The sequence below is a fragment of the Vulpes vulpes genome, chromosome 12 (genome assembly GCF_048418805.1).
Source record: "Vulpes vulpes isolate BD-2025 chromosome 12, VulVul3, whole genome shotgun sequence".
Classification (NCBI taxonomy): domain Eukaryota; kingdom Metazoa; phylum Chordata; class Mammalia; order Carnivora; family Canidae; genus Vulpes; species Vulpes vulpes.
The window spans coordinates 184183582-184207259 of record NC_132791.1 but is presented as its reverse complement, the minus strand read 5'-3'; the positions used below and the strand labels follow the sequence as shown (position 1 = coordinate 184207259).

The 23678-nt window shown below is 48.7% G+C and overlaps 1 protein-coding gene and 1 long non-coding RNA gene across 4 annotated transcripts in view; one reads left to right on the top strand and one right to left on the bottom strand.

The window, feature by feature from the left end:
* The window catches only part of CDH5 (cadherin 5), a 33009-nt gene extending 11582 nt beyond the window's left edge, over nucleotides 1-21427 (top strand). The window contains exons 2-12 of the mRNA XM_072731749.1: nucleotides 715-925; nucleotides 4886-5174; nucleotides 6223-6339; nucleotides 7272-7436; nucleotides 8307-8494; nucleotides 9628-9878; nucleotides 13027-13169; nucleotides 15150-15274; nucleotides 15626-15734; nucleotides 17770-18015; nucleotides 19609-21427. Coding sequence (XP_072587850.1) covers nucleotides 734-925; nucleotides 4886-5174; nucleotides 6223-6339; nucleotides 7272-7436; nucleotides 8307-8494; nucleotides 9628-9878; nucleotides 13027-13169; nucleotides 15150-15274; nucleotides 15626-15734; nucleotides 17770-18015; nucleotides 19609-20102 — 2319 coding nt within the window. The 5' untranslated portion in view covers nucleotides 715-733 and the 3' untranslated portion in view covers nucleotides 20103-21427. The remainder of the gene's footprint in view (nucleotides 1-714; nucleotides 926-4885; nucleotides 5175-6222; nucleotides 6340-7271; nucleotides 7437-8306; nucleotides 8495-9627; nucleotides 9879-13026; nucleotides 13170-15149; nucleotides 15275-15625; nucleotides 15735-17769; nucleotides 18016-19608) is intronic.
* The window catches only part of LOC112929383 (uncharacterized), a 151031-nt gene that overhangs the window by 100292 nt on the left and 27061 nt on the right, over nucleotides 1-23678 (bottom strand). Inside the window, exons 3-4 of one of the 3 annotated variants that reach the window (XR_011996151.1) lie at nucleotides 16176-16477; nucleotides 13848-14593 (exon numbers count right to left, since the gene is read on the bottom strand). The exons of 1 other annotated variant lie outside the window; for it this stretch is intronic. This is a non-coding gene — a long non-coding RNA (uncharacterized lncRNA). Of the gene's footprint in view, nucleotides 1-13847; nucleotides 14594-16175; nucleotides 16478-23678 lie in introns of those variants that run through there. One more of the 3 variants, XR_011996153.1, reaches the window with a different exon arrangement.

The window sequence follows — 23678 nt, the reverse complement described above, 5'->3', positions numbered from 1 at the left end:
TGGCCAGGGGGCATGTTTGTTCAGAGGCATCTTTAAGTCCCACCTGCAGCAGCTGTTAGGACAAGAGAGGGCAGAGGGGAAAAAACACGAACTTGGTTCAAGTCTGGCTCTGCTGCTCACAGCCTAGGCGATCTCGGGAATGTTAACTAAAGCCCTCTGTTCCTCGGCTTATTGGTCACATGAGGGTTATAATTATATCCACCCCTAGAGTAACTAGGAAAATTAAATGGGATGACATATGTAAAGTGCTGGGAACAGTGTCATGCTTGTAATAAGTACTTGATAAGTGACAGCTGTTGGGGTCAGACACCAAGACTCCATTCCCAGCCCCACCACTGGCTCCAGCGTGAACTTAACCTCTCATGTGTAAAAGGAGGGTTACAGGGGTGCCCACAGCACAGAGCTTAGGGAGCTACCATCAGCATCTCCTTTAGAAAACCTTCCCTACAGCCCTCCTTGGGGCTCCACGGTCGCCTGCGCTCACTTCCACACTAGCACATGTGACACTTCAGTAGGAGGTGTCTCTGTGTCTGCCTTCCTCTCCTAGACCGAAAGCAATTTGGGGGCAGGAACAAGCATCTGGTTCTGCTGGTATCAGCAGCGAGGAAAGGATGGCAGAGTGAACACACAAGGGAAGTGCAGTCATTCCCGGGAGCTGCTCACCCCCCGGGTAGTGACCGCCGTGCCCTGGTGGGATCTCCTCTCTCTCCCCAGATTGGTGCCTCTCAGGAAGATGCGGGCGCTCGTGCTGCTGCTCGCCGTGGCAGGCACCTGCCTGGTGGAAGCTGCGGCCAGTTCCAACGCTGCCCCACTGGACCCCCCCGGCGTGCTGCTCACCCACCGGCGCCAGAAGAGAGACTGGATTTGGAACCAGATGCACATCGATGAAGAGAAAAACACCTCGCTACCCCATTACGTGGGCAAGGTAAGGCTCAGGCCTCAGGGCAGGAGCAGCGTCAGCGGCACTCGGCCCATAGTGATGCTGATGGTGGGACAGATGGTGACACAGACTGACTGTGCCGACTGTAGGTGTGGGGCCCACGGCCGTGAAGGTAACGGTGGTAGAGGTGCTGGTAGTGGTGGCGATGGTGGCGACGACGATGAAGGAAAAGCAGTGGTAGTGACAGTGAAGGGCAGGTGACGCCGTCGCAGCTGAGGGTGCGGCCAGCTGGGGCTCTCCCCCGCAGCCCGCCTGCAGCCAGCAGACCGTGCCCACGGGCTCCTCTGGCTCCCTAGAACGGCTGGGAAATCGAAATGCCTCAGGATGGCCACTCGGAGAGAGAGCTGCTCGACCGGGGTCACACACGGAGACCCGGCCAGGGCCTGAGGAGAGCCTGGCCCTAAGAAAACACGGGGTTCCTGGCTTGCAACACAAACGTGACCTCTGTGTCATAGAGGAAAATGTCGTCAACCCACCTACATCTTTCCCAATGGGATAACTGTGCCGTGAATCAGCCACTGAGAATGGCCAGGCCCGAGGAAAACCCGCAGGATGAATCAGAAGAGTCCGCGGAATCAGGAAGAGTCCGTGGAGGCCACCTGCATTGTGAGCAGCTCTGACACGGAACCCTTTAGAGGGCTCTCCTCCTCCAAGGGTCTTCGAGCAGCAGGAATTGCGTCAGGCCTGCCATCATTTGCCAACAGCGTGCGCTTGGCACGGGGCATGCAGCCAGGAGACAGAGAAGCCATATGCAGTCCCCACCCTGGGAAGGAACAGGGTCCCTGGAAGAGGCAAGGATGAGGCCCCAAGGATCACCTCCAGGCTCCCAAAGACGTAATCTGAGGGAAGGAAATCTCTGTTTATCAAGGCCCACAGGCCGGAGCCTTTGTTTACAGACTGGTTGGACAATGGGAGTGACCCTAAGCAGACTTCTGAATCCACAAATATGGGTCAGCATGGCTTTCAGCATTAAGATGTTATGTCCAAATATAATGATAATTAAAAAAAAAAGAAGAAGAAGAAGAGAGGCCTCCCAGAAACCTGTAGCTTCAGCCTGATTATGAGAAAAATATCAGATAAATTCCAGTAGAGAACCATCCTACAAAACATCTGACCGGTACTCCTCAAAATTGTCAAGGTCATCAAAAGCACTCAAAGTCTGAGAAACTGTCACAGCCAAGAGGAGCCCAAAGAAACGCAAATGATTAGATGTAATGGGATATCCTGAATGGGCTCCTGGAGCAAAACAAAGGCCATGAAGCAAAAACTGAGGGAATCTGTATGAACTATGGCCCCCAGTTACTACAAATGTCACAGTATGGGTCCACTACTGAGAACAAAGGCATCGTACTAACATAACGTCAACATAAAATGTTGATCATCAGGGAAACTGGGAGCAGGATGCCTGAGAACTCTCTGTATTATCTTCCCAATTTTTCTATAAACCTAAAACTGTTCTAAAAAATTAAAAGTTGGAGGGAAGGAGCTTATACTCACGTGGAATCTTATGTAGAATTCCAATAAAATAGATCAAAGTGCAACTGGTCCCCATCACTACCCCTGCCCATGTGGGCCCTAACGCACCCCACCCCCAGAACCAAGTCTGGAACTACCATCTAACCCTGAGCAACTCACCGAGTCCCAGACTGTGCCTTCTCCTTGAACCCCTACTGTTCCCCCAAGCCACGGGTTACAGAGCTGGGGCATCTGCTTCCTGCCTTCTGACCCACTGTTCGCCATACGTCCAGGTCCCTTGGGACCTCCTCATGAACCCCCTTGGCCCCTGTACGTCACAGCCCTGCTCCACTCAAGGCAGAGGGTCCTCACTTCCTGTTTCTACTTCCTCACCTTGCAGCCACTTCTCCAAGCTCTGGCATCTGGCTTCCACCCCACCACCCCCCACTCTGATGCTGCTCCACCGAGGGCTCCAACGTCTGCACTGCTACTCAGCCTTAGGGATGTTTTCCAAACTCACAGGATTTAACCACACCCTTTTTGACCCTCCCTCTCCTGTCTTGAGACCCATCTTCCTTTGTTCTTGTCAGACACCTTCACTCAAGGCTCTTGCTCCCTGGACCTTTAAATCCTGCCCTTCTTCAGAGTCTCAACCCTGAGAGCAAGAATAGGGTCTGGGTTAATTCTATGCTTCCAGCGTGTTGCTTGGCACCTTACTGGAATTCAATTTACGTACTTTTAATTGAATTGCACTGTATTTTTTTAAAGATTGTATTTATTCACTCATGAGAAACACAGAGAGAGAGAGAGAGAGGCAGAGACACAGGCAGAGGGAGAAGCAGGCTCCACGAAGGGAGCCCAATGTGGGACTCGATCCTGGGTCTCCAGGATCACGCCGAGCCGAAAGCAGGCGCCAAACCGCTGAGCCACCCAAGAACTGTATTTTTTGAACATTCAAACCATCAGGGCACCTGGGTGTCTCAGTGGCTCAGCGGCTGAGCGTCCACCTTTGGCTCAGGGCATGATCCCAGGTTCTGGAATCAAGTTCCACATCAGGCTCCCTGCAAGGAGCCTGCTTCTCCCTCTGCCTGTGTCTCTGCCTCTCTGTGTGTGTGTCTCTCATGAATAAATAAATAAAATCTAAAAAAAAAAAAATCTATGAGAATACTGCTTTACATGCATGAAATATGATTCTCTTATGTTCTGAAGGGTCTCTATTCCTAAGATTCATTTATAAATGAAATGTTCAGCACTTCTTACCTCTATCTTTTAACATATGGATCTATCATGAATAATAACAGGTATTTATTGAGAGCCCATGCAAGTTGCTTTACGTACATTAGCTTCCAAATCTTTTCCTAAATCTTGTTCCTTACAGCACTAATAGTAGTATGTGTTACAAAGAAAAAGTGTTCTTACTATAATGGGAAGTCCTGAGCTAAAGCTCATTAGAGTTTTTTCCTACAGGACTGTACATCATAAATCTCCAAGAAGAGAATATTTTGTGTACCATTCCAAAACTAAATTGACCAGGACCAGCGGTGTGCTGATAAATGCTTGACAAGTGGTTCTCCAGGAGAAAAAAAAATCCTGATTCCTAGCATTCGCTCATTTCCATTTGTATGTAAATACTCTCACCATGTCTGTTTGAAACTTCCAACTTGATGGCACTGAAGGCAGAGTTGTGAAAAGATATGTCTTAACACAGCATTGTGTGGTATTTCCATCATTCAACACATGGGCATAACCTCAAGAACATAGTAAAATGAGGAATTTTGAGTAGGCTACCCTTGTTTTTCATAGGATTCCTTTAACTGATAAGTTTATATAACTGAATTTTTAATAATGGCTATATTTAAAATCAGTTCACAAACATTCCTTAAAATGTAAGTTGGCTCTTGAGAGCCAAGCCAGTGCAAGCCATCTCCAGCTCACTGGAATTTTTGTGTGAAATAGCAAAAAGACACCAGTGTTTCCTGGAATTAACTTTCAGAGGTACCGTTCTGCTCATGAGAGCAGCTCAACATCAAAAATGATATTATCTCCACTTTACAGATGAGGCTACCACAACTCAGAGAGGCTAAGTGACTAGTAAGCAGCAAAATACCCCTTGCCTTCCACTGGCGCCAAATATACTCTTTCACTCAAAAATCTTTCTGTAAGCACTTGCAGTGTTCCCAGCGCTGTTCTAGGCAACCAGGGCAGTCACGTTAATGTGTTCCCAGCGAGCTGGCTGGGAACAGTGCACTAATGACCAGTGAGACATGCACATAAAGACTGAAGGTGCCGCATTCAGGATCCCTGGCCAGCACCACAGACGCGTACACACACCCCCGTGCAAACATGCAGGTGTGCTGGACACACGTGTGCATACACGCCGGCGTACCTACATACACCTGAACGCTCACAGATGGGTGTGCACACACACACACACACACACACACAGCCACCCCTGCCCATCCTCAGCTCACGGTTCCTCTTCCTTCCTAGATCAAATCAAGTGTGAACAGCAAGAACGCAAAGTACGTGCTCAGAGGAGAATCTGTGGGCAAGGTGTTCCAGGTCAGTGAGGACACAGGGGACGTGTATGCCTTTGAGAGGCTGGACAGGGAGAAGATCTCTGAGTACCACCTCACAGCCCTAGTGGTAGACAAGGACACCAAGAAGAACCTAGAGTCTCCTTCCAGCTTCACCATCAAAGTTCATGACGTGAATGACAACTGGCCTGTGTTCACGCACCGGCTGTTCAATGCATCTGTGCCAGAGATGTCGGCTGTGGGTACGTGCCCCATTTGTACCCCACCCCACCCCACCCCCGCTGCTCATCCCCAGCCTGAAGGCACCTCTCCCATGAGCAACTTCACTGCCTGGGTCAGAATTTAATGAGTTCAGTGCAGCTGCTATTTTATATGGCTTGAAAGAAACAACGGTCCCTTAAGACTAAACTCTGACCTGGCCCCAGACTGAACCCTGATCCTGATCATGGACTGAGTCCTGACCCTGGTCCTGGACTGAGTCCTGACCCTAGTCATGGACTGAGCCCTGATCCTGATCATGGACTGAGTCCTGACCCTGATCACAGACTGAGGCTTGACCATCAGAGACACACACCTGTTTCACTACTCTACAGCAAACCCCACCCACTGCTCTGACTCAGGACTGGCATTCCAAGAGCGCAGCCTTTGCACAGAAAGAATACCAACTCTGCTACCACAGTGAGAAGTCATCTCCAGGATCCATACAGGAGTGGAGGGAGCAGAACTACAGCCCTTACCCCAAAATGCAGCACCAGCCTGGACCCCAGGCCTCTCAAAGTTACTACTTCTCAATTCCACTCCAGCCTCTAGTAGATACCGGAAAAGGATTCCCTTCCCCACCCCTTGGTCTAAGTTTCCCAGCCAAGAACCTGGGAGATCGTAACAGATCTTCTTGTAGAGTTTGGAGATCTTGGAGTTCAAGAGAAACAGAGATGTGATACTCACCTTCCTGTTCTTTTGTTCTCCACCCTCCAGGAGAAGGAAGGGCAGCCCTTCAATCTCCTCTATCTCTCCTCATGACCCTACCCCTCCACGCCCTCCCTCACTTTTCCCACGACTAAAAAACCACCTATTCTCTTTGCCTCCTTCAAAGATGACCAGGTTGACCCTCCAGCACTGCCAGCACTCTGCCCCCATGCAGGCTTCTCAGAAAACCAAGGAGTCTTTTTTCCTCCAGGACCTAAGGGAAATGGGTTAAGGGAACAGCCTGGGCCCTATCTATCCTGATCCGGGAATGGGGAAAGGGGCCAGCAGTCACAAGGCAGTAACCCCTGGATTCTCTTTCCTCAGGGACCTCAGTCATCCGCGTGACAGCAGTTGATGCAGATGATCCCACTGTAGCAGACCACGCCTCTGTCATGTACCAGCTCCTGAAGGGAGAAGAATATTTTGCTATTGATAATTCCGGTCTGTGTTACTAACCCTCTGGGGCAGGCGCTGGCTTGGAGCAGGGTAGAGGGGGATACTCTAGATTGCAGAAGCTGAGGCAAGTCAGTCTGACAGGTGTCACCTACCACCCAACCACACCATCCTGTGGAAACGGTTCCTTGATGCACGTTAAGACAGGGTGACTGGTGAGGGCAGAAGGAAGCAGACAGCTGCTGAAATAAGGACTCCAGCCCAGGAAACAAAATCAAGACCTGAGCAGTGACACAAGAAGCAGAAGAGAATGCTGGTCAGCAGCTGTGGGTGTAGAGTCACACAGATCGGGCTTCCAAAAGCAGTTCTGCTACACGCTCCCTCTAAAGACCTTAGGCGAGTCAACTAACCCCTGGGAGCCTTAGTTCCCTCATCCTGAAGATTTGAAAATGTGTATTTATTTTGCATGGCAGCTGTGCAGTTTGAATTGAATAACATATAGAGAATATGTGGCCCATAGCACGTATCCACTCAGTGTAACTTTAAAAACTGTAAGGACTGAGTTTGGGAAGCAGGACAAAAGTGAGGCGGTCAGGCCGGGGGCACACTGTCTTTCAGAAGGATGGCAAGTACACAGCTCAGATACCACCACAACCGATGACGTGCCAAGGCAGGTATCACTACTCCATCATAGCACTCTTTCCACGCTAAGCCTAGCCGTGGCCTCACACTCTTTCTCAACACCATGCTCCAGGCAGCTGGGACCAATATCCGACCACACCGTTTGTACAGTTTCAGTCTAGCAGAGCAGGGTGTGAAGGCAGGAGGTGGTTGGCCAGCGGTTCTCAACCTTGGCTGCATAGTGGAATCACCTGGGGAGCTTTTAAGTCACGGGGTGCTCTCTGGATAAGGCTTGGGCACCAGTGTTTTCTTAAAGCCCTCCAAAGTAACGTGGCTCCTGCTGGGACACTTTTTTGCAGGCCTCATTTTCACGACAACCAAAAACTTGGACCGAGAGACGCAAGCCAAGTATGAGATCGTGGTGGAAGCACGAGATGCCCAGGGCCTCCGTGGGGAGTCAGGCACAGCCACAGTACTGGTCAACCTGCAGGACATCAATGACAATTTCCCCACCTTCACCCAGAGTGAGCTCTACCCCAGGGCCTTGGGTGGCAGGGGAGGGGGGGGGGGGTGATAATCCAAACTCAGTGACCTGGGGAATCCTGTGAAGAAGCCCAGAGCCCTCTCTCTCTCCCTTGACCCCAGGGTGGGCCTCGGGCCCAGTAAAGTCATTTTGGTGCGGAAAGAGGCTCCTCCCCATCCCTGCACACGTTCCTAAGGCTGTCCAAATGCCACCTGCCACAGTGACCTCACGGGCCACAGGGAAATCACACTTCCTGCTGTTCCACTATCAGATAGGAACAGTTTCACCCAGTTTCTATGGGCTAGAAAAAATCCAGGCCCTAGCTAGAAAATCCCCATAAGCTGGTGGGCAAGAGTATGGCAAATTTCCATATCCAGAGCCAAGTCTGGGCCCAGAGCCCACCCACACTGATGTCTCCCCTCAAAAAATGTCTGATAAGAGGTTTTCCCCTGCCTGGGTTAGGGCTGGGGAGGAAAGTCAGACGGTTCATCACTTATACCCTCCAATGCTGAGGTGTAACAGAGGCTCAGCCATCCCAAGGATAGCCTGAAGTGGCCTCACTGTACAGGACAGAAGCTCCCTAAGGGTAGGACTTGTCTCTCTTGTCAAATGACAGGTCCCCTAGCAAAGTACCTAGCATACAGTAGGTGCTCAATTACTATCTGTTAAATGGATGGATGGATGGAAGGACAGATAGAGCAGAACCTCTTTGCCTTGGGACCCCGAATTCCAATGGTAGTATTACTATTATCATTATTATTATTTTATTGAGCCCCTTTCCTGTATAAAAATGTTTTGGGATAGTATAAGGGATAACCCCCTTGTCTGTCTCATTAACCCAATGCCCTCGGGGCCACCCTATCTACATCAGCCAAGTACATATTTGCCGTGCCTGAAGACATCCGTGTGGGCAGCTCCTTGGGCTCTCTGTTCGTTGAGGATTCAGATGAGCCCCAGAATCGGATGACCAAGTACAGCATCGTGCAGGGTGAATACAGGGACACCTTCACCATCGAGACGGACCCCAACCACAATGAGGGCATCATCAAGCCCATGAAGGTTTGTAGACAAGCAGCAATGACATCAGATGTAAAGTTTGGGGCTCCCCGCATCACCAGGACTCACCCAGGGGCTGCTCCAAGGTCAGAGGCCATCAAAGGTACACGTTATGGGTCAGCTCAGAGCTGGCCATGTGCTTTAGGAGCTTGTGACCGTGGAGTTGGGAAGGGGAGCCAGGAGAGAAGGATCAGTGCCTGAGACTGGTTACCCCAGAAGCAAACCTTAAGGCAAGGAGCTGGGTGTCAATAATTTACTTAGGAAGTGATCCCAGATGCCCCAGGAGCAGTAGTACCACAGGAAACCTTAACATCAGATTATCGCTTCGGGCAAGTGGGCACAGTCCACTGGGGGCATCTGGAGAATGGGGTGGGATAGTCCTCAGGGTTGCAGGAGCTGAGGGAGAGCAAGCTGTGGGGTTGATTGAGGGCTCCAGGAGGCGTTCACTCTTGTACTTTCTGGCCCGCCCTGGACACCTGCCAAACCAGAGCCCTGGAAGTGTTATAGGCACCTGCAGCACAGAGCCATAGCTAGGGAGGGAACAGTGCATGCTGGGGGATGTGGGTGGCCACTGGCAGTGCCTACTGTGGACAGACAGAGCAATCAGACCAACTGAATCTGGAAGAGGAAGGAAGGGACACCAAATACCTCTAGAATGGCCATGCTGAGGACTGGGGTACCTGGGCCAGGATGACCCATATCAAATGGGACATTCTAGAACCCCTGTGCCTGAGCCAGGTCAATCTTCCAGCAGAACTTTCCTGCTGCTGTCCCTGATCCAGCCCTACACTGGGGACTGGAAACAGCCAGGGGAGTCACGTGGCCTCCACAGCATCGAAGCTCGTGGCGAGTGGGGAAGACTCACTGTGTGTCCTCAATACTTGGAACAGGGCCAGTCACAGAGTTAGGGTCAGAGGGGTCGCCATGAGGCTGCTGAGATGCAGTAGGGGAGCAGCCAAAGACAGCCAGCCTGCCCCAGCCCCTCTCCTGATGACCTGGAAACATCACTTCTTCGGGCCACAGGCCCCCATCCATAAAATGGGTGTCATCCAGGGCAAACGTGTAGGGTAGCTGTGAAGATCACACCTCACATGCGTGGCTCAGAGCAGGTGCTCCCGTGCTTTCCCCTTCCACAGCCCCTGGACTATGAATACATTAAGCAGTACGTCTTCACCATCGAGGCCACAGACCCCACCATCAACCTCCACTACCTGAGCAGTGTCTCCATCCAAAAAACAGCCCGCGTCATCATCAACGTCACAGATGTGGACGAGCCCCCCAACTTCCACCAGCCCTTCTACCACTTCCAGCTGCGGGAGAACCAGAAGAAACCTCTGATTGGCTCGGTGCTGGCCACAGACCCCGATGCAGCTCGGCGGAGCATTGGGTAAGAGGTGGAGGGTGGAAGGGTGGTGCTGATCATGAGGATCCTCGCACTGAGGTTCTTAAGGTCCTGACTCCAGGACTCAACTGGGGAAAGTGGCTTCTCCTGGCACATACACGGGACATGGCTGAGGCAGGACTAGAAGCCTGAGCTCTTCCACCGACCCGAGCAGCCACGTGGGATCCTGTCTTGCCCAGGCACCCCTAGCCCGCACAGTCCTGGCCATCAGAGCTGGCCAGGGGCTGCTCTACCTTGGAGTGGCTATTCTTTGGACCTGGCTCCCACAGGTCCATCTCGAGAGATCTGATGGTCAAGAGGGTAACCAACTAGAGGACAGACGTGAAACCATTTTACAAAACATGTTTTACTAAATTTGCCTTCCCAAGACCACAAAAGGAAAAAAGTAGTCAGTTCACACAGTGAAACGACACAAAGGTCTACAAAGAAAACATCAGTAACCCCTACTCTCGGGTAACTGACGTTCACCGTTTGAGGTGGTTGTTTCATGACCACAGAAACATCTGTATACATTTATGGTGGGTTTGTTGTCTGTCTGTCTCTCTGTTTGGGGGTTTTGATTACTTTCACAATTTTTTGGATCACACCATGCCCACTTCATCACCAGCTAGACTATCTCCACTAGACTCTGAGCCTCTGGACCAAAACTATAATTCTAACTCCTACATTCTAGAGCCATAAAATATTTGACTTCAATCCAATCTCATTTTATTCCAGAGGGGTAGCTGATTGTGTTAGCACCACTTATTTAAATAAGTCAACATTTTCCCACCTTTGTTTTATAGATAGATAATAAAATAGATTCAAGTAATTATAATTAATATAATATAATAAATATAATACAAATAACCAGAATCGAATTCTGAATCCTCTTCTGTCTACTATTCTGTGGCAAAGCCATTCAGTTTTACTGCAGCAGCTTTATATTAAAACTTAGTAGATATAAGCCAAGTTCCTACCTTACTTTTTCACTTTCTGTAGCTTTTATGTGTTTTTAATATTCACTCTCTCATACAAACTATAAAATTCTTTGATCTGTTTTTTTTAATTTCACAATTTTTTGGATCACACCATGTCTGCTTCATCACCCACTTCTATCCAAAATGAGATTGTATAGAAGCCATTAGAATTCTAATGAAAATCATATAAATTTGGAGAGAATTAATATTACTATGATAACAGGTCTTCTTATTAAGGTCAAAAAAACACGCCCCCAAAAATGGAAATTTGGGCCACATCACACAAGTTTTGGGACTACTACAGTTTTTGTGGCCAGTTTATTCTAAATAGTCTGTAATGACCATTTTTTTTATTTCTTTATTGATCCAAGAATTCACTTAAGACATTGATTTGATTTTTTTTCTTTTCATTTACCACCAGTTAGGTATTTTTTGTTTTTGCTTTAACTTGTTCTGTGATATAACACAACTGTATTTGTGTTCATTTTTTCTAGAATACCTAAGATTTTGCTTTATATATTTTAATATCTCTATTTACTAAGGTTCATAACTATTTTACTTTCATTATGACTCGTTACTTTTATCCCTATGAAATTACCCAATTTGTTCTGCTAAATACTTTGCCCTCACATTGCCTAATGTTAAGTTTGCTGGTCCTCTTTTCATATTATTTGTCTTTGCCTGATAGGAGTTTTCCAACTTGTACTTTCAACTCTTCGAACTTCTGCTTTTTAGTTGGCATTAAGTCGTCTCTCGAAAATAGAGTGTAATTGGTTTTGCTTTTTAATCTACACTGAGGTGCTTTGGGTTTAACCTATTTACATTTGTCATCATAAGTGATATGTTTGAGCTTACTTTTTTATCTTGTACATTTCTCATTTCTCAAACTTAATGGGGTTTTTTTCCATCATATTTGCTATAGAGTCTTTTCTTTTCTTTTCTCCTGGATATTTGGATGGAATACATCCATTTTTACTTCTACCGGTGAAACTCTCTTCTATCTATAAAATTAAAAATGTTTTCCTGGACATTTTCTACTTTAAAATATCACACACACACACACACACACACACACACACACACGATTGCTTTCCTATGCATGATAAAGAAATCAAATGTTTCATTTTAATTCCTGTCAAAGCAGGCTTTTTCTTTATATTGTGACATTTCTGAGTCATATGAAGTTAAGTTTTCATAAAATATTTTTGGGACCCATCTCTATGGGTGATATATTTCCTGAGTTCTTGTATAAATATATAAACACAAATATAAAATATATTTATACAAATATAAATATACAAAATATACAAACACCTTAGTTCCTCTGCCTTCTTATGCTAGTAACACCACATGTGCTCCCATAATCCTCAGAGTATCCTCAGACTATAGACACCTACTTTCAAAATTTTCTAGCATTTAATTTTGTGGGGACATTTGGGGTGAGTCTGATTTTCTTCACAAGAACATATTTTTCTGTCTGGATTCTGTTCAGTTGCCTCACATAGCCTTGAAATTCAAGTGTCATGAGGATATATGTAAACATTTATCTTTTTTGAAAATTATGCCTGATATTAATGACCTCTTTTAATCTGTAGACTAGAGGCTTTCTTAAGATCAGGAAAGTTTTCCTTTAGTATATCTTTTGTTATTTCTTCTCTTCTATTGGTTCTGGAATTTTCTTCAATAGTAATAAATATATATATTATATATTACATATCATATATTTCATATATATTCATCTCTCATTTCTTCATACCTTTTTCTTGATTTCTGGAACATTTCAAATTTTTACTTCGTAAATTTCTTTTCAATTATTTCCTATATATTCCAGCTACTTTTTTATTTCTTCCTGGCTGTTCCCCATATATCTCTTCATTAATCACAAAAACCAACCCCAGCTCTGTTGTACTAGATTATAGTGCCACCTGCCTTAGCTCTCAAAGTGTTCCTGAGGGAGTCTCAAGGTACCGTCTTCAGCCCAGCCGGGCAGCACTGCTAACATTGAAGGGATTGTCCCACCACTCTGAATCCCTCCAGGTGCTAGAACATGATAGCAGAGAGAGGAGGACGGAGGGGCTGCAAGCCATAGATTCTGAAGGGCATCATTAGTCACACTGAGGAGTCTGCACTCAGGAAAGAATAATGAAAGGCCATGAATTTCTCTCCCCTGGCAGATATTCCATCCGCAAGACCAGTGACAAGGGCCAGTTCTTCCGAATAACCAAGCAAGGGAACATCTACAATGAGAAAGAACTGGACAGAGAAATCTACCCTTGGTATAATCTAACAGTGGAGGCTAAAGAACTGGATTCTAGTGGTGAGTGGCCCCACATGCCAGGGGACCTGGGCTTTTCTCCTTTCCCTCATTCGTTCAAAATAGGCATAATCTGTCATCTCTATCTTAGAGGTATTTAAACTCCTGCTGAAGTACCACTTGGCTAGAATACTATAGAGCCTCCATCCCCAAGGGTGTGGATGGACCAGCAGCATCCATATCACTTGAGACCTTGTTGGGAGGGTAGACTCCTGGGATACCCCCAGACCAAATCAGAACCTCATGCACATTATACTTTAAGAACCACTGTCATAATACAGCCTGCTAGATGTCCCTGTGGTGAGAATCATCTAAGGTACCTTTTAAACATAGAGAGGTTCTGGTCCAGTGATTCAGAAAGGAGGCCAAGAAATGTACATCAAAAAAGTACCACACGATTCTTACGATCATGGATGTTTAGAAGACTGTGGGGAAGGGAGGGAGAGGATTTGTATGTCAATCAAGCTGAAGCAGCTTTCAACTTCAAAATGATTAGGTTCTCCAACCTAGTCTAACTTTTGCCAGAGGGAAAGTCAAGTATTGGAGTTTCTGTACCCTTACAAAACAACATGAGAAAAATCGCAGTTGCCCTCCCAGAGATGGATTAATATTCCCGCCTTACCTTGGAGAGCACCAGGGCCCAGAGGGGCAGGTGACTTGACTAAGGCTGGAATGGTGCTACCCTAGAGGGCCCCTTCTTCCTGCTGCATCTCCCAGACTTAGTCATTGCCCCACATGGCAGCTAAGCCCCAATTTCAATCGGCTCCCACATGTTCTCCAAATCAGTCTTTGCCCCTTTCTTCCCCCATCTAACCTCATTCACACAATTTTTAAAACTTAAAATAGTTGTGCATTTTTAAATATGAGAGAAAATATAGAAAAAGAGAAGAAAATCATCCCCCCATAATCCCACCACACAGAGATAATTACTGTTAGCACTTTAGTATACTTTCTCTGGTCTCTTTTTTTAATATGTATTTTTACATAGTGAGATCACAATATTTATATAAAAATCATATCCTGCATTTTTACTTAACCTTATTCCAGAACCATTGTCTCATGGTACAAAAACCTTTTTTGGGGGTGCCTGGGTGGCTCAGTGATTGAGCATCTGCCTTCAGCTCAGGACATGATCCTGGGGTCCTGGGATTGAGTCCTGCATCAGGCTCCCCGGGGTGGGGGGCAGGGCGGGGGGGCTGCTTCTCCCTCTGCCTGTGTCTATGGCTCTCTCTATGTCTCTCATGAATAAATAATTTTTTAAATATTTTTAATTACGGGATCCCTGGGTGGCGCAGCGGTTTGGTGCCTTCCGTTGGCCCAGGGCGCGATCCTGGAGACCCGGGATCGAGTCCCACGTCGGGCTCCCGGTGCATGGAGCCTGCTTCTCCTCCCTCTGCCTGTGTCTCTGCCTCTCTCTCTCTCTGTGACTATCATAAATAAAATAAAAATAAAATTCTTTAAATAAATAAATAAATAAATAAATAAATAAATAAATAAATATTTTTAATTACATCTTTTAAATGTACTTTACATATACATTGTAAACAGCCACACATTCCATTCTTTTAAAGTGGTTTAATTTGTTAACCCCATCTCACTTAGTTTGTTTACCTTTTAGTTAATTTGTAATTAATTAATTTTATTTACTTAAACAGATTACATTTATTTAAATTAATTACTTAAACTACTGGATCAATTTGATAATTTAATTAAAACCTTCTTTAATTTGCTCACATCGTTTCACTTTTTGATTCCCACAGCAACTGTTGAGTAAACATCCCTGTGCATAAAGCTTGATGCCCCCCTCCCTTCCTCTTCCACCCTTTTCATCCAGAATGCCATCTCTGGCCTCTCTTACAGAGATCTCTAGCCACCACCACCACCACCCCCGTCCTGCAAAAAGGGTATACCCCTCTAGGGTTCCCCATCCACATATCTTCTACCCGTGGGGCTGGAATCACAAGCCCTTCCCCACCCCCGCAGGGTACCCCACAGGCAAAGAATCCATTGTGCAAGTCTACATCGAAATTATGGACGAGAACGACAACCCTCCAGAGTTCGCCCAGCCCTATGAACCCAGAGTGTGTGAGAACGCTGCCCAGGGCAAGGTGAGTCTGGCTCAGGTGGGAGGGTGGAGCACGCCCCCTGAGGACAGGCTTAGAGGCAGCACCTCCCACCCACAGTCAGCTGGCATTTCACTGAGCTTAACGTAACTGCCCAACAGCCTTCAGGAAAGGTGCTATTATCCTCACTTTACAGATAGAGAAACTGAGGCTCAGAGGGAACGTATGGAGAGTAGACCAGTGAGGAGGGTAGTCCAAAGAGCAGCTTCACGGAGATCATTTAGGTTAGTGTTGCAGGTGAGATGCAGCCGTGGTCAGGTCTGAACCCAGAGTCACCACCACGAAACCCCCAGCCACCCCAATGCCATCCCTGATTCTCCATTTTCCATACACCAGCTGGTCGTGCAAATCTCAGCAATAGACAAGGACGTAACACCACGAGATGTGAAGTTCAGATTCTCCCTGGGCACTGAGGACAGCAACTTCACCCTCACAGATAATCACGGTATGCATCATAGTAGTCAGCCTGGCTACTGTCAGGGGCGGGGGCAGGGTTATTTGAGTCTTGAAGCCCCAGCGTCAAAGACCAAGCCAACAAACTGAGGGCCGATCCTGACTAGGGTCTTCAACTTATGGGATATTTTGTACAACTCCTTCCCAGTCTGTACCATGGTCAGAGCTACCCTGGCCAAATTGCCAAGTCCATACTCCCCAGAAGATGCTCAGGTCAACAAGGAATATAGAATAGGTACAGGGTGCAGACAGTTGCTCAATCACTAATGAGCCACGGGATTCTTTCCCACACTGGATCTCTAATGCTCAGCACAAGTGCAAATCCTCTATGAATTTTGAGGTCACTACCAAAGAGTCTAAATTGGAAATATGAAATCCAAAATGCCAAGAATACAGTGAACTTTGTCTTAATTCAGCTATGAGGACTACTTACCACCAGGTGGCCCCAGGACAGCATCTGGTGCACTCCTCACTGCCCAGAGTCTGTGATGTCAGTAGTACTGGCCGATGAGAGCTTCTGATGAGCATGTGCTTACAAGAGTGGTGATGACGCTGAGTTGATTGAACTCTAGCCAAAAGCAGACAGGCTTCCACAGCTTCAGCAGATTCCTGAGAAAATCCCTCTTGGGTCTGAACAGAGCAATCCTTCACCCAGTGCGGGGTGGAATTCCTGACTATCTCTGATCGGCAAAACTGTGGTGGATGAGGATCCCTGTTCAGAATAGCCACTGCCACCTGTGAGGAAGGTCAGGGGCCCTGAGAGTGTGAGGCGGACCCAGGGGATCAGCCACATACCCATCTTTAAGGAGCCTCCTGTGGGACCGGAAAGCTGGCCATGATGTGCTGGCAGTCAATGACAGACCATTCAAATGCTCAGCTGTCTGTAGTAGTAAATAACGTGGCAAACATATCCATCACGCCACCCCCCCCCCATGTTCACCTCCATCCCACCTCAGAGGCTGTCTGCATTGGGACAGAAAGTTTAAGTGCCACCCCAAAGGCACCCCATGTACAACCAGGAGGCAAGCCTGTTGGTGCCAGATTCACTTACAGCATGAATGTCCTGTTAGGATAGTGAGTATAGTGAGAAAACTCTAATTTCTCTCATAAAGGATCAGTGGCCATATAGCTATTATTTTCAACTATAATAGACATGGTTACTTAATAAAATGTAATTAGCTTTCATCTGAAATGTAAAAGATGGCCTTCTTTGCTTTTGGCCAGCTTCCTGAGTGAGCTGATCCCGTGGGACTAAATAAATCCTGGAGCAGTGAATCCCTAAACCCTCTGACCACCGGCATTGTAACTTCCCAGGAGCCCACAAAAGGCAAACTATCTGGCCTCTGCCCAGAGCCACTGAATCTGAAATGTGGGAAGGGGAGATGGGGGCAGAGGGGAAGGATATGGAGAAGGAAGAGCAGGGCTCTGAAACTCAGCACGTTTAAAAAGCTCTCTGGGGGAGCCTTCGGTCTATGGAACTATTGATTGGAGCTGGGAGGGGGATGCAATATTTGGGTCAAAGCACATTCCCAGTTGCAGTCTGCCCAGGAAATCCTCAGTTACCTATGTCATCACACCCTCGGTGCCCCAGGGAACATGTGCATTGTTCTCACTTTCTAATGGATTTTCAGGAATAGGAGAAACAGCCTTTGAAGTTAGCCCAGGGCTAAAAGACTTTTAAACACTTTTTTTCTTTCCCATCACCAAAGCTTGAAATAATGCACTGAGCCCAAAGAGAACCACCTGTTATTGGAGTGGGGTTAGGGAAGAGTTGGGGGTCAGATATATCAGTTGCTCACAGAAACAGAAAGCAAGGATTTTACATGTTGGCCATGCCACTGTCAGAGGCCAGGTCCAAGCAGCTACCCCAAGTGTCCCCTCTCTGGAGGAAGAGACCCGCACCCAAACGATTGAAACGTGAGGCAGGGGATGCAGCCCAGGCTGCACGTGGGCTGGCACAGTCGCGGACGCTTTCATGGAGGAGGCAGGCCGAGCGGAACCTGACTCTGCAGCCCTGGTGTTTCCAGATAACACAGCCAACATCACCGTCAAGTACGGGCAGTTCGACCGGGAGCGTGCCAAGGTCCACCACCTGCCTGTGCTCATCTCAGACAATGGGAGGCCAAGCCTCACAGGCACCAGCACGCTGGTCGTGACCATTTGCAAGTGCAACGAGCACGGCGAGTTCACCTACTGCGAGGAGACGGCGGCGCAGGCAGGTGTCAGCATCCAGGCGCTGGTGGCCATCTTCCTCTGCATCCTCACCATCACAGGTCAGGGGCCAGGAGGGCGGCGAGGGACACCGCGGGGAGGGGTGGCTTCACAGAAGGAGGACGAGACCAGGGCCCCAAGGGCAACCCTGCCTCCAGGTTCCACACCAGGACACAGGGATAGCTCTACCTCCCTGAACGCCTAAGGGTCGGGGGTAGACATGGGGGGAAAGGGAGGATTCAAGGCCTTTCTCTACTTTAAAATACTTTACACTCATTCATTCAATTTATACATTTTGAGCACCTACTGTTCTAGGCATTTATTGACATGAAACCTATTTTTTTTAATGCCTCTTTGGGAAGGAAAAAAGAAATTGTTTAAATTCTAGCTTAGATCACCTCCAGTGGCTTTCTTTATGAGAATTCCTACAGCTTTGATCTTTCTTTTTCTTTCTTCTCTTTCTTTTTTTTTCTTTCTTTCTTCCTTTCCTTTCCTTTCCTTCCTTTCCTTCCTTTCCTTCCTTTCCTTCCTTCTTTCCTTCCTTCTTTCCTTCCTTCTTTCCTTCCTTTCTTCCTTCCTTCCTTTTTTTTCTTTCTTTCTAGGAGCATTTTAGTTGTAGATTACCCAGGAAGCACATCCTGGGACAGGGATTGGGGTACAAGTGCCTTAATCCAGAAGTCCTCCGAGGAAGCCCTAGAAAGAAGAGTGGGAGTGGAACAGGGAAGAGAGGCAGCAGATGAAGGGAAAGTTGTCAAGACAAGTCATTAGCAGTGTGGGTCGTCCCTGGGGCTTCCTGCCATGGCACCTGGGGCAGCAGTGAGACACTCACAGCAGGGGTTTATCCAGCAGCTCCCCTCAGCTGATGGCTGGGGGCTCCCAGGGGAATAAACGCTCCTGCGCTTCACCAGCCCTCAGACCCGGCAGGGCCGGGCCTCTGCGGAGGAAGGTTAGAGACGCCCGGTGCGCTGAGATGAGGGCCCTGGGGCTGCTGGGGGGCATCGCATTGTCTGCGCAGGGCTTCTCCTGCCAGCGGCTCCCCTTAGAGACCCCCTGGGCGTGCCACCCTCCTGGCGCTTCTCGGGAAGAGTCCAGACTCAGATCTGCTTTTGGTAGTAACGAATACTGGCGATGATCATGACCTCGCCGCCACACACAGGGTGGCCCTCAACCTCATTACTACCTTACCGAGACCAAACAAAGCAGAGAAGTGATGGTGGGCCTGACCCTGGAGGGACTGGGCGGCGGCTGGCTGGGCTCTGACCCTGACGGGTACAGCAAGTGACTCTGAAGGGTGCAGGGGTGCAGCTGGGTTCTGACCCCGAGGGGTGCAGGGGTGCAGTAGGTGACCCGAGGGTGGCAGCGGGCAGCTAGGCTGTGACCCCGAGGGGTGCAGGGGTGCGGCTGGGCGTGACCCCGAGGGGGGCAGGGGTGCAGCAGGTGACCCTGAGGGGTGCAGGGGTGCAGCTGGGCTCCGACCCCGAGGGGGGCAGGGGTGCAGCAGGTGACCCCGAGGGGGGCAGGGGCTGGCTGGGCCGTGACCCCGAGCGGTGCAGGGGTGCAGCCGGGGCGTTTCGGGGGTGGGGGAGGGGCGGGGTGGGGCGGGGGTGCGGGGCGTCGGAGGCTGGCGGCGGGCTGACCAGCTCTGCCGGCTGCAGTGATCACCCTGCTCATCTTCCTGCGGCGGCGGCTGCGGAAGCAGGCCCGCGCCCACGGCAAGAGCGTGCCCGAGATCCACGAGCAGCTGGTCACCTACGACGAGGAGGGCGGCGGCGAGATGGACACCACCAGCTACGACGTGTCGGTGCTGCACTCGGCGCGGCGCGGCGCCCCGCCCCCGCGGCCGGCCCTGTACGCGCAGGTGCAGAAGCCGCGCCCGGCGCCCGCGGTGCACGCCGGGCCGGGGGAGATGGCCGCCATGATCGAGGCCAAGAAGGACGAGGCGGACCGCGACGGCGGCGGCCCGCCCTACGACACGCTGCACATCTACGGCTACGAGGGCGCCGAGTCGGTGGCCGAGTCGCTCAGCTCGCTGGGCTCCGGGGCGTCGGACGCGGACATCGACTACGACTTCCTCAGCGACTGGGGCCCGCGCTTCAGGATGCTGGCCGAGCTGTACCGCGCGGAGCCCCCGGAGGAGCCGCCGTACTAGGGCGGCCCGGGCCCGCGCCCGAGCCCGAGCCCGGAGCCCCGAGCGCCCCCGAGCTCCGGCGGGCACTTCCGTGACGCCCCGCCCGCCGCCGCGATGCCCGAGGGGCCGGCCCGGACGCCCCAGCCGGGCCCCCAGGCCCCCAGGCCCGCCCCACGCTCCTGCCTGGAGCAGCCGGTGAGGGCCGGCGGGGGGGGGGGGGGGGGCCGGGGGACCGGCCGCAGCGACAGCCTGGCCTGCCTCGGCCTCCCCACGCTCCCCCAAGCCCTCCGCCACGCCCAGCCTCCCCCCAGGGCGGCCCCTCGACAGCCGACGGCCCAAGGGGACCTCCCGGCCGGCCACGCCCGTTTTTGCCGCCTTAAGCCCTGAAAACGCAAAGTCGGGAAAAACGGCCTGTCCAACTGTGAAGCCACTGTGAAGCCATCCTGGGGGGACAGTGGAGACCAAGTGTGACATGCTGCGGTGAGGCCCTCCACACCTGCACTGCGGAGACGGCCCGGGGTGGCGTGACGACCGTCCGACACCCCTCGGCAGCGCTGCAGTGTCGCCTGCGGACTGGGGCAGATGTCACGTCCCCGATGTGCCTCGCCCAGTCACTCATTCATGCTCCCCTTTTCTCTTTTTCCATCTATTCCTCATCTCTTGGCTCGAAGGCCCGCGCGTAGTGACCCTCGGCAAGTCTGGCCAAAGTCCAAACCCAAACCTGACCGCGCAAGAACCGTGCTGTTTGCCTTTACACACCTCATGGCTGCCGCATCTCAGGAAACACCCCCCTCCCCGCCGCAGGGCCCCATCCCTCAGGCACACCCTGCAGAAGGCAAGGCACCTGCCTTGCCCGCACCCTGTGGTCATCCGTGCGTCTCCCACTTTCAGCCAAACATGGGACATTCCACTACGAACCTGTCCTGGAGAAATGGCATCACTTGACAGGAGAGGGCAGGAAAGGACGGAAACTCTCCAGCTCACTCACCCTCGGTTGTGGACTAAGGTTCCCCTCTGGACAAGGGCCCTCACACTTCAGGAGATTGTAGATAACACTGACTTTTTTTTAACTGATACCTAGTTTTTGTAATTTTTTTTTTTTTTTACTAATAATACTGACACATTTCTAGCTCTCACAAACATAGAATAAGGGTTTTTGCATAATAAGTGGGCTGCTATTTAGGTTAACAATTTTAATTCAGGTTTTTTAGTTGGATGAACAAATTCCTGTAACCTTTTTCCTATCATCGTAGTAATTACTCTAGTGATAATGATTGTATATAGGCCACACTGGTGCACGGGACGTACTGTATTTTTTTATAACTAAATAAAGAAAAGTCTTGAAATTCTTTTTATTCCTAGAGCTTAGAAAGCTCATGAAACACATACATATACATCGCCACCACCACATCATCATCAAAGGAACCCTTGGGCGTGAGCGGACATTTGCAATTAGGATTTCAGACACTCTCTCTGCATTACAGCGGTGAATAACAATGGGACACCTAGACCCGCTGCCTCTCCTCCCAGAGCCCAGGGCCTTCACTTGCCTCTGTACAGGCTTCCCAGTCCCACCTCCACCCTACACAACAGGCAGGGCCTCTGGAAGCTGGAGCTGCCACACCATTTGCATTTGGAAAATGAATCAGGGCAGGTGAGATTCATCAGCAGTGAGGGAGGAAATCAGCCTCTAATTGGCTGCTTGACAGGAGTGAGCAACTGGCACTGTATTGGGGGCGTGCACCCAACACTGGAGGCCTACTTGGAAAACCTCACAATCAAAATGAGAAGAGGAAACCTCCTTGTCAGACTCAGGTCTTGAATTGAGGAGGTAAGGGTTGAAGTTCACTTCAGCAAGGCCCCTGCTCCTTGACCCCTACCAGCAGGGTTTCATGGGGACTGTGACCTACAGGGATATTTTCTAAGGCTCTCAGGAGTAAATCTGTCTTCATTCCAATTCTGCTGTAACTTCCTTAGTGATTTCCTTTTTGATCCATTGGTTATTTGGAATGCATTATTTAATTTTCACATATTTATCAATTCTTCAAATTTCCCACTGTATTGATTTCTACTTTCATTCCCTTATGGTCAGAGAACATAATTTTTATGATTTCTGTCCTTATAAACTTATTTCAGACTTGTTTTATGCCTTAACATGTTTTATTCTGGAGAATATTCTGTGTGCACTTGAGAAGAATGTGTATCCTGCTATTGGTGATGGAGTATTTTATAACTATCTGTTAGATATAGCCAGTTTGTAGTGTTGTTCAAGTCTTTTATCCCTCACTGATCTGTCTACTAGTAGTCTACCTATTATTAAAAGTGGGCTGCTGAAATCTCCAACTACTATAGTTGAGTTGTCTATTTCTCCCTTCAATTTTGCTTCGTGTATTTTGAGTCTCTGTTGTTAGGAGCGTATAGGTTTATAACTGTTACACCATCCTGAAGGATTGACCCTTTTAGCATTATAAAATGTACTTTTGTAACTGCTAACAATTTTAACTAGTCTTTTTCATCTAATGTTAGTATAGTCACTCCAGCTCTCTTTTGATGTGTATCTTTCTATCCTTTTACTTTCAAGCAATTTGTGTCTTTTAATATAAAGTGTGTCTTCTGTGGACAAAATATAATTGGATGGTGGCAGTTAATCCATCCTACTAATCTCTGGTATTTGATTGGCATGTTTTTTTTTAATTTTTATTTATTTATGATAGTGAGAGAGAGAGAGAGAGAGAGAGAGAGGCAGAGACACAGGCAGAGGGAGAAGCAGGCTCCATGCACCGGGAGCCCGACGTGGTGGGATTCAATCCCAGGTCTCCAGGATCGCGCCCTGGGCCAAAGGCAGGCGCTAAACCGCTGTGCCACCCAGGGATCCCCTGATTGGCATGTTTAATCTTTTTACATTTAATGTAATTACTGATAAGGTAGGATATATGTCTGCTGTTTTCCTATTTTTCTCTACGTCTTATCTTTTTTGTTCCTCTATTACCCCATTACTGGCTTCTTTTATGTTAAATAGGTATTTTCTTTGTACCATTTTAACTCTTGTCATGTCTTTTATTTTTTTCCTCAGTGGTTCCCCCTGAGATTGTATTTAAAATCTTATAACAATCCAGTTAGAATTTTTACTAATTTAAATACTGTACAAAACTTTGTTCCTATATAGCTCTACTCTCTCCTACTTTGCATCATATTGTTGAACATATTGCATTTTTATACCTTGTAAGCCCATCAACACAAATTTCTAGTTATTTGATTTATTCAGTTGTCTTTTAAATCAGATAGGAGGGGGAAAAGTTACCCACAAAAATATGCCTATCTAAATTTTTCTATCTACCTATATAGTTACCTTTACTGCTGATCTTTATTTTTTCATATGGATTCAAGTTACTGTCTGTGTCTTTTCATTTCAGCCTGAATGACTCTCTCTAGTAATTTTTGTGGGGAAAGTCTGGTAGTGAAAAATTCTCTCCATTTTGCTTATCTGGGCATTGATTTCTCCTTTATTTTTCCAAAATATAGAATTCTTGACTGATATAACCCTTTTCTTTCAGCACTATGAATATCATCCCACTGCCTTCTGGCCCCCCTGACTTT